The sequence below is a fragment of the Bidens hawaiensis genome, unplaced genomic scaffold (assembly GCF_021521415.1).
Source record: "Bidens hawaiensis isolate Kalapana, Puna unplaced genomic scaffold, B.hawaiensis_p1.1 tig00029612_1, whole genome shotgun sequence".
Lineage (NCBI taxonomy): Eukaryota > Viridiplantae > Streptophyta > Magnoliopsida > Asterales > Asteraceae > Bidens > Bidens hawaiensis.
In genome coordinates, this window is record NW_027494904.1 from 149,593 (window position 1) to 160,892 (window position 11,300).

The 11,300-nt window shown below is 35.2% G+C and overlaps 2 protein-coding genes and 1 pseudogene across 2 annotated transcripts; 1 reads left to right on the forward strand and 2 right to left on the reverse strand.

Moving 5' to 3' along the window:
- The first annotated feature begins 576 nt into the window (after positions 1-576).
- LOC143579132 (pentatricopeptide repeat-containing protein At3g47530) lies at positions 577-2,133 on the forward strand. Its single transcript, XM_077062522.1, has one exon. The coding sequence runs from the start codon at positions 577-579 to the stop codon at positions 2,062-2,064; it is 1,488 nt and encodes a 495-aa protein (XP_076918637.1). The 3' UTR covers positions 2,065-2,133.
- Positions 2,134-2,213: 80 nt separating this feature from the next.
- Positions 2,214-3,519, reverse strand: LOC143579135 (malate dehydrogenase, chloroplastic pseudogene; annotated as a pseudogene).
- Positions 3,520-7,491: 3,972 nt separating this feature from the next.
- On the reverse strand, positions 7,492-10,742 carry LOC143579133 (uncharacterized). The gene is made up of 3 exons (XM_077062523.1): positions 10,685-10,742; positions 8,542-9,105; positions 7,492-8,468 (listed from the first exon to the last, which is right to left on the reverse strand). Exons 1-3 carry the CDS (start codon positions 10,740-10,742, stop codon positions 7,492-7,494), a joined length of 1,599 nt encoding a protein of 532 aa, XP_076918638.1.
- Between the last annotated feature and the right edge of the window lie 558 nt (positions 10,743-11,300).

Consider the following 11,300-nt stretch of genomic DNA (forward strand, 5'->3'; position numbering starts at 1 on the left):
GATTCCGACTCGTTCATATTCTTCGGCGAGTCATCTGCAGAATCCGACGAACTCGTCCTCGTTTTGATGTGCGTTTTATAAGGAAATCAAGAGGGGGGAGAAAACAGAGATCGAGACCAGTTGTTGCATATGGTGGTTGGTTAAAATGGGACGGAAGAGCTAAACAGTCAGAGCAGATGAAAGTAGACTCTTGCACCGTCGGTCCAACTGTTTAACCTTATGTTGGTTCCATTTACATTTCCATCGGATCTAGCTTGTATTCCGTCATGATACGATGACACATGGCAAAATCTTAGTGGTCCACAGAGTTTCGAATGGGTTGGGTCTCTATGACTATTCAAGTCATTTTCACTTGTAAGTTATAAATAAATAAGCAAGTAACCATTCCTCTGCATTCTACTAGTCTTCAACTCTTGAAGCATGCAACCTCAAACAGCAGCGATTTCTCATCTCGAATCAATAATATCCTTCATCAAATCCACCACCCAAACAACCCAACTCCTTCAAATCCATGCACACCTCCTTCGCACATCACTAATTCAACACCCAACATACTCCGTCCCATTTCTCAACCGCATGACTAGAGCTTATGCAATCAACAATCATCCGGAAAGAGGCTTTTTAATCTACAGGGATATGATGCGGCAAATGGATATACGCCCAAATCCTCAATCTTGTTCCTTTGTTATCAAATCTTGTATGAGAAATTGTTCACTTTATGGCGGGTTACAGATTCACGGGAGGGTTTTGAGAGATGGGTTTTGTTCGGATACTCGTTTGATGACGACTTTGATGGAGTTTTATTCGGGCGGTGGGAAGGGTGAAGATGCATGCCAGGTGTTTGATGAAATGCCTGAGAGAGATACGGTTGCGTGGAATGTGTTGGTTTCGTGTTATATAAGGAATGGTAGGACGCGGGATGCGTTGGAGGTGTTTGATAAGATGCGGAGTGGGGAGTGTGGGTGTGAGCCGGATGATGTCACGTGTTTGATGGTTTTGCAGGCGTGTGCGAACTTGTGTGCGTTTGAGTTTGGTGAACGAGTTCATCGGTATGTTAAGGATTGTGGTTATGATCGTGCTCTTAATATTTGCAATTCGCTTGTGGCGATGTATTCGAAGTGTGGACAGTTGGACAAAGCGTATCAAGTGTTCCGAGAGATTCCTAATAGGGATGTTGTTTCTTGGACTTCAATGATCTCGGGTTTTGCGAGTAATGGTCGAGGAAGAGAAGCAATTGATGTTTTTAGGGAAATGAATAGAATGGGTATCTCACCAGATGAGCAAACATTCACAGCTTTGCTTTCTGGTTGTAGCCATTCTGGGTTGCTTGATGAAGGAAAGCTGATATTTGATCATATGCAGAGAGAGTTTGGTATGGTGCCTAATATCCACCACTACGGGTGCGTGGTTGATCTCATGGGTCGTGTGGGCTTGGTTGAAGACGCATATGATCTTATAATTTCCATGAAATGTAAACCGGACCCAACCATATGGAGAACTTTGCTCGGGGCTTGCAAAGTGCATGGTAATCTTGAACTTGGAGAACGAGTGATTGAGCATTTGATCGAACTCAAGGCTCAAGAAGCAGGCGATTACATCCTACTTTTGAATATGTACACGTCCGCTGGCAATTGGGAGAAGGTGATAGAAACAAGGAAATTGATGAAAGAGAAAGGGATCCAAACGACCCCGAGTGCTAGTACAATCGAACTAAAAGGGCAGATACACGAGTTCAAAGTTGATGATACTTCACACTCCCGAATTAATGAAGTTTATGAGATGCTGGATGAGATAGAGAAACAACTGAAGATTGGTGGCTATGAAGCTGAAATAACCGATAGCAGGTTATCGTATCACAGTGAGAAACTAGCGATGGCGTTTGGAGTTCTAGAAACTCCACCCGGGACAAAATTAAGAGTGGCTAAGGACTTGCGAATATGCAACGATTGCCATAATTTTGCAAAGGCACTTTCACAGGTTTATAATAGAGAGGTTATTATAAGAGACCGTACACGCTTTCATCATTTCAGGGGAGGTCAATGTTCATGTAATGATTTCTGGTAGAAATATTGGATGTTACAGCATATGTTTTTGACTTGTTTTTGTATGCGATATTATGCATTTATTATGCGATGAACAAAATTATGCAATACTGGTAACTAGTAACCGCAAGGTTTAAAAACTTGCTACAAAACTTCTGAACTGGCGATAAATGGCCGCGACTTTGTTATTAACTCGCTAGATTTGCTTCTATGTTACATTCCACTTCAAGCGGTCACAGCTTGCTTATTTGCGAAGGCTACACCTTTCTCTATGCTTCCCTTAAGCTCGGGTTTAAGAGCTTCCAACGCTTTTTCCTCATATTCGGTCAAACCATGAAGATCAAATGAGATCACAGCCTCAACACCTTGTTTCCCGAGTTTAATCCTTGATGCAAAGAACAGGAGGTCTGTAAGTTCTGACTGCACAAAAGAACACTCATAAACGTCACTATCTCCATCAAGTGCACGAAGAGACGACTCCACAAATCGTGCAGCAGCATATGCCATTGATAATGTTGCAGAACCCGCACCGGCTTTAGCCTCAACCACCTCAGTTCCAGCATTTTGGATTCTAACAGTGAGATCCTGCACTTCCTCATCAGTGAAAGTGACTGAAGGTTTGGTTTTTGACAGCAAGGGTAGAATGGTAATTCCAGCATGGCCTCCGATAACTGGGACGTCAACATCAATGAGTTTCAGATTCTTCTTTTGAGCAACAAAGGTGTTGGCTCGGACCACGTCAAGAGTTGTGACACCAAAAAGCTTCTTGGGATTGTATACACCTTTCTGTTTCAACACCTCAGCAGCAATCGGTACTGTTGAGTTAACCGGGTTGCTGATTATGTGAATAAACGCATCAGGGCAGTTATCAGCTACAGCTTCGACTAATTTTTTCACAATGCCGGCATTAATGTTGAAAAGATCATCACGGGTCATACCAGGCTTCCTCGGAACACCAGCAGGAATGACCACTACATCCACATCTTTTAGACAGTTGGATAACTCATCATTTCCTGTAAAATCCTTAACCCGAGAGGGAGTGTTGCAGTGACTGAGATCAGCTGCAACTCCTTTCACATTAGCTATATCGTATAGGTGAAGGTCGGAGACCAAAGGTGACATTTTTACCAACAGAGAGAGCGGTTGACCAATGCCGCCAGCAGCTCCAAGAACCGCCACCTTGAATGAAGCCTGAACTTGAAAAGCGTTTTGGTTTTGGTTCTGATTTTGGGCTCTTCGGGTGAAAGATTGCTGAAGAACTGCGGTTCTTTCGTTGCCCAAGAATGATGATTTGGAGTCATGGTTTACAGATGCAACTGCCTTGAGGCCATTGAAGTTTTTCAGATGGTTTCGTGAGTTGAACTTCATTCCATAAGCTTTTGATTGTGAAACCGAGCTAGCTTTGGAACCATAGGTTATCGATCCAATCGAAAAGGCACTTGCTGAGCTGGCTGCCATCTTCTACACTGAACAATAGAATAGTGGCTCAACAACAGGCAATCATGATGGCAAATTGCATCTAAAACACAATGGAATCAAAGTAGTCTACACTTTCAATTCAGCTTTATTTATTATTTCAAGTAAAAATTCTTTGAGCAGCACATGCTACTTGAGTAATCTGATGGCACATATGCCTTCAAAACTCAAAAATTGCATAATATGTAAAAACAATCATTAATATAACAGCAGAAGCATCTGTATAGCCAAGAGAAACATATTGTCATGTTTTAATATGAAGCACAAAAGCGAAACACTGTTTTAGGAATAGTTTTATAACTCAATTCCATGTGCCGTCGCTAGGGATGCAAACAAACCAGATCGATAAAAAGCTCGAAACGAGTTGAGCCTTATCGAGCCCGAGCCTTGTATTGGAAGATTGCTTAGGCTTGTCGAGCTTTAATGAGATTTATGTATTTTTTAACTTTTTTTGGACTTCTGTATATTAATTTCACACTGCACAATTAGGGCTGTTCACGAACCGAGCCGAACCGAACGCAAACATGCTCATACTTGGATTGTTTTAAAGCAAGCCGAACCAAGCGGATTCAATTTAAAGAAACGAGCGATATTTTTATGCTTGAACTTGGTTTGGTTTGAAACCGAGTGGCTTGGTTTTGCTTGATTTCGTACAAAGTTAACAACGAAACATATATAAAACAAGCAGCTAGGGTTTAAATTTGAACTTTGAATTCAACACAAAAGAAAGAAATTTTAATAACTTAAAAAAAATAGTATGCTTTTATATATATACATAACATTTATATATAAAACTAAATAAATAAAAAATAATTCTAGCAAAACGAACCGAAACAAACCGAGCAAGGCTTTGCTCATGCTTGGCTTGTTTTTAAACCGAACCGAGCCAAACGGCTCACTTCCAAATCAAACCGAAATCGAACGAACATTTTTTGAGCAATTTTCGAGCGAGCGACGAAGGAGCCGCGAGCAATTTGGACAGCCCTATCAGCACAATTGAGCTCGAGCCAAGCTTTGGCTCACTTAAAGTACTGCACTCGGCTTGGTTAAGGTTTTCCTCAAAATATAACAAAAATAATTATATATGTATATATAAACTAATTAATAATAAACGAACCAAGCTTGAGCTTGAAAAAAATGGCTCGTGCACCGAGGTTGAGCTCTCATAAGTGAAAACTAGCCAAGCTCTATCAACAGCAAGAGTTGTACATCTACTAGCTTCAAATTGCATACAAAATCCAGAATTTGAATCTCTATCTAAGCAATTTAGATCGATTGAAACAAAATTTACGCCAATCGGAAATGAATTACATAGCAAAAAGGCATTCTCAAATTCACACGTAACGAGAGAATTACAAGCATTAGATCGAAACAACAGAAGCTAAGAGAGATTGTAGATCTGTAAGTAAAGTAAATTGGGGGAATAGATACAGATACAGAAAGCGTGTACGTATATAGTATATAGATATATAGATGTATGTACGTACCTGTGTCTGTGTGTTGAAAATAGCTGAAGATCGGAAAGATGAATGAAAGATGTATGTGTGTGACGGCTGGGTTTAAGTAGTTAGGGCCATAGCTGGGAAATGATTGTCTGCTGCGAGTGTCCAGGGAGATCTGGTGTGGACTAGTTTATTTTGTTTTGTCCGCCTTTGAGCCTCGAACAAATCTGCCGCTACCGTGGAACTTTCAGAACCTCATGGCTCGTTACGAGATCATCGGAAGTCATCTTCGTTTAATTATGTTTGTGAATGTTTTTGTTTGTGTTTGTTCACCAAAGACTTTTAATATTTTTTTAATGAACTCCAATCTTATTAGCTATAAAACAAATATGTTTTGAGAGTACCATGTGATTGATTTTTATATAAATTAACATATGGGAATGTGAATGTTAGAAAAACACCGACACAAACTGGGTAGCTGGAACAAACCATTGACACTAACCATTCTCGTTTAGTCAAGTTCAATAAAACATTATTTGTGTTTACAAATAAATTCATATGAATGAACATCAACATAAGATTTTGTACAATCAGGTGTTCATAAACCATTCATGTGTCTGATAATAGTTTAACTGACGAACATAAGACATTGTTAATTTCAATTGAGTTAATTTACAAAGCCGTACTTAATTAATACTCGCATATACACACTTATAGAACTTCTTTTTAACAATTTGACACCTTTATTAATACTTAGAAGTACTTGTTTTGTCACTTTGTATACCAAGTGGTGTAGCCTTGTAGGTCGTTAAAGGGTGGATGGATTTATTAATTTATAATCCAATCAGGTGCTCCAAAGGCTGTTTTCATTAATCTTATCCTAAATATATATTAACGAAACTTTTAAAACCTCTCTGGTTGTTTTTTGCTTTTTTTTTCAAACCATCAGATTGTTTTATTTGTAATTGAAAGATTCTCATATATTTGATCCGAATTCACAAGTATGGGTCTCATCAAACCCAGAAAGCCCTTAAACGGTTTATAACATCTCCTTAAATTAAAATTTTATCTTACCAAATATTTGATATGAAAATCCGATAAAATAAAGATATACTAAAAATTAATATCCGGTTAAAAAAAATATATTATTTGTGATTAAGAAACAACTGTATAGTAAAAAAAAATAAGCATGTCATAGATCTCACTAAACCCATATAGCTTTTAAAAATTTTATAACATCTTATTTATTTATGAAATCTTTTTATCATTAAACACTAAGTATATTATTAACTTTTTTTACAATAAATAAAATTAAAACAAAAAAAATAATCTTATCAAATATTTGATATGAAATAAAATTGGGATATACTAAAAATTAATATCCGATTAAAAAAAAGAAATTATTTATAATTAAGAAACAATTTTATAATAAAAAAAATAAGCGTGTCATGGTATCACCAAATCTAGATAACTTTTAAGCAGGTTTTGACATCTCATTTATTTGTGAAACACATTCATATCAAACTTATGAATCTCTTAGTATATTATTAATTACCTTACAATAAATAAAACCTAAAAAATATATATAAATATTAGAAATAGAAAAATGTCTTGCCAACCTCCTATGCTTTTAATGTGTATTTATATTACACGTTTGTTTTCTACTTTTCCAGTTTTAAGCGTATGGGTATACCACATGGTGTATTTGTGGAGACGAAACTTGTACTATGTGCATACGATATACCATATGCCCCTTGAGCATCCAATAACACGAGCGGCCTGACATGTTTAACACAACTATTTACTTGACTCAATTAACATGGTTAGCAAATAATAAATAAATAATTAGCATAATAAGATGAATATTATCAAAAAGTAGCATCCGAAAAAATCCCTAATGAACAATTTGTAACTACCTAAAAAGAAATTATAAAACTTTTGAATAAAAATCCATAAAGTCCTTAAAATAATAAAAACTATAGTACTTCTATGAACAAGATGTGCTGACCCGTTAACTCATTTTCATAGTCAATTAAACATGTTATGCTTGTCATAGACGGATTAGACAAGTTGAACTAGTTTAGATACAATTCTAAATATCGCTACATGTGTGATTGTTTGTTAAGCTAATTGTATCACTCGTTATGTTGCACAAAATATCATCCAATTATCTAAGTGTTTTTAGGCAGGTTTTAATTAGATAATGATATAACACATAACTTTCTTTTTACTATTGTGACATTATCATCGTCGTCGTCATTATCATCATTATTCAATACAGGCACCACACAGGAAGGTGATCAGGGCCGTTTCCAAGAATTCAAATACCTATGACGAACATAAAAAAAAGGCCCATAGACCCTAACGAGTAACGAAATACATAAGATAGTTTTTTTAAACGACATTATCGTTATAACAAAAAATAGCAAATATATAGTAATAAACTCAAATACAATAGTAGCTAACCTCTAACTGATGATTCGTGAAGCTCTCCTAGCATTTTTTACAGCAAACTGTTTGATCACCTCTTCTCAGTTTATACTATCTAAGATTTCGCTCTCAATGGCTATCATCGCCAATCCATTAAGTCTTTCTTGGGACATTGTGGATCGTAAATAAGATTTTAATAACTTCAACTTTGAAAAACTTCTTTCTGCGGATGCCACTGTGACTGGAACAGTTAACAATATTCTACATGTAATCCTTGCATTTGGGAAATTTTCTTGGGTCTCGTTCAAATGCTTCAAAACTTCAATAGGGCTACTAAATTCCATAGTATATAATGTGTCTAATGAGCTTAACTCCATATAAAGCTCCTCACCATCAATATCTGATCTTCCTTCAAACTTTAGTGCATTTTCAAGAAAATTACAGGATAACTTAAGATCTTCATCTTCAATTCCCCTCAAGTTTTGTGGAAACAAAAATCCAAATAATTTCTCATTATTTTTGAATTGATCAAATCTTGTCTTAAGAGAAGTAATAGCTTGATCAATAATATATAAAAAATAATTTACTCTAAAATTCTCTTGAGGAGTAAATGAAGCTTCTTGACTACTTGAACACTCATCACTTTGTTTTATCCTTTTAATTACACGTTTTTGTGCAAATATCGGGTCAATGCCCATTTCAAAAGCAATCTTCTCAGCTTCATCTATTGCTTTTGAAAAACCATTTTCTCTAAATTCCTTGAAGAAGTCAATCAATCTCTTTATTTCTTTAATAGCAATCTCTATGTGCGTATCTTTCGATTGTAACCTTTTTCTCACTATATTCACCTTGTCTAACACTTCATACCAGATGATAATTGATACCAAAAAGTCAAAACCAATATTTTCTGTTATTGTAGTTGCTTCATCTGCAATTGCAAGATCACCATCTTTTTCTCCAACTTCAAGTAAAGCCTCTCGTACATCATCAAGTTGCAATTTAATAGCTTTAAAACTTTCGACACGACTTTCCCAACGCGTTTGAGACAAAGAGTTCAGACTCCAAGATTTAACATTATCTTTCAAAATTTGCCATCGATTATTAGAGTTTGCAAAGATAGTATGCATACGTTGGATTTTTCCAAAAAAAACTCTTTCCTTTAGTAGAAATGGTAGCCATATCATATAATATAAGATTAAGAGAATGGCAACCACAAGGAGTGTAAAATGCTCTAGGATTCTCATTTAAAAATCTCGTTTGCACTCCTTGGTGTTTTCCTTTCATGTTTGCTCCATTGTCATAACCTTGACTACGCATATCATCCAGTTCTAAACCAAGAGACTTTAACTCCTCAACAGTAATATCAAATAATCCTTTTCCCGTGGTATCATTAACATCCAAAAACCCTAAAAAGGACTCCTCGACAGTAACCGAATTAGAATAGAACTTTAAATACCTCACAATTATAGTCAACTGTTCCTGGTGACTTGAATCTGGAGTGCAATCCAATATGATTGAATAATACTTTGCTTCCTTTATCTGCTTTATGATTTCTTTTTTAATTTCTTGAGCTATCATAAAAATTAACTCGTTTTGGATGTTGTGTCCAAGATAATGAACATGAACCTCATCATTTATGATCCGTTGGCCATGCTCTTTGATAACCGGGTCAAACTCTTCCAACATTTCAACAAGACCCAAGAAATTTCCATTACCTATTAAAAACAAATTCAAATAAGAAGTACAATTAGTTACAATTTGACTGAAGTAAAAAAAAAACAATTTACCATTACCTTTTTGATACAGCTTTTCTCTTGTACCACGAAATGCTAAATTATTTTTAGCAAGAAACTTGACTAATGTAACGATCCTTAAAAGGACTTGTATCCAATAGTCTCTTTATTTCTTGAATTGCTCGTACTGAGTTTTATCAATTGTTTCGTTCAACTTTAACCTTTTACGCATATCAAACCAACTATTCATATTTGTGAGATGATTCAAGGAAACTTCGTGATTTTTGACACTAGTGGAAGCATGGTGCCAATTATTATAACCTTCCCCATCCAAATTACTATTCGGGAGCCCTTTTCTAAACACTTTACAACAAAAACAAAATATCTTGTCTACCTCTATCGAATAAACTAGCCATGGGCGATCGCATTTCTCCAAATTTGATAAAGTTCTTGTATATAAAGTTGATGAAAATCTTCTTTTATGCTTATCATACGGACCATTTACTATATTATTATCTCTTTTAGGACCTTTCTCAACCAAAAGTTTTATCTCATCAGAATTAAGTCCTTCCTACCTTTTTGGATCAAATATATCAACATGGTTATGCTTGACATGCTCTTCATTTATATTAGCCTCAACATGTTCTTCCTCTTTCGGCTCTTCAAGTACTACTTTCACATGATCTTGTTCATTAGCTTGTTCTTGCTCTTGAACCTCTTGCTCTTCAATAGGCTTTTCAACTACCGGTTTTTATATAAATTTATGCATAGCACCGGCTTGAGACTTTTTTATTGCATCATCTCGTTTTCTTTTTTTACGCTTTTGAGCACCGGATAATTGTTTAGGAGGCATATTCCTATTATTTGATATTTCAAAGTAAAATTATTAATTATACTCAATTATATAATGCTATTGGAAAATATACCGGATTAGTCAATTCAACTTGAAATTTTTAAGTCGTTCATAACTGTTTAGTTAAAGTAAGAATTTCTTTTTTTTTGGTCCAACCATCTATTTTCCTTTTGCGGGGCGTGGTTCCTTTCAAGATTCATCGATTAGAATCCTATTTTTAGTACATAACTTTTGCTTTTTTTTAGTTATAGTTAAAACTAATTATTGCTCTTATCCAAATTCTCTTGTTTTCATTTCAATCTTACCGAGAATTCTCTCTAAAGAAAAGGGATTCTAAATAGAATTCTCATTTTTTTTTGAATTTTGAATTCTATTTATTAATTATTATAAAATTATTAGTTATTATAAATTGGTCGAAATTGAAATCGATTTTTATTATCCTTCTATTTGATTATCTTTATAGAATAGATTGAAGTTCCCTTTTTTATGTATATATCCTTTTGTCTCTTTTTTATTAGTGGTGTAGAATATAACAAGTAGTTAGTCAGATAATACACAATTATATATTTGTACTTATATACATATCACATATGAATATGATAAATCACAAATCTATATTAAAATTTTAAAGAATATATTATATAATAACTAATGAATAATACTATAATATAGTTATATAAATCAAGAAAAAGTATACTGACTGCATACCTAACTCCACAAGACCTCTTTCACTCAGTACATCTGTCACCGCCTCACCAGTCTCCATCCGTGTCTTCTTTTCTTCTTCTTCTTCTTCCTTTCTTCACAACCAGATAGGTCACAATTAGTCAATTAGGTTTTATATTTTGGGCTGCCGGCTACTCGACGGTGTCTCCGTCAGTCCGTCCATCGGCCTTTTGCTTCCTTTTTCTGCCGGCTATACGTTTTGGAATTCAATCGCCGCATCCGTTCATAGTTATTATAATTTTTTTAATTAATTTGGGCCCAATACCAAAAATGGATTATGGTAACACAAAAATTAGGCCCAATATGTAATAAGGGGATTAATATTTATTTATATTCTATAAAAAAATTTAAAAAATATATATATACAAAAAATATATATAAAAAAAATTGTGCCCCGGAAAAGTAGGTGCCCTGACTGATTGTCCGGGTTGCACCACCCAAGAGCCGGCCCTGAGTGATACATACATTCTCTATCTGTACATTGGTTTATATAGTGAGCCTTGGTTGATAAACGTTCAATACAACACCACCAATGAGTCCCAAAATGGCGGAAAATATCAAGACATATTCATTCTTTTGAGCAAATTAGAGGGCAGAC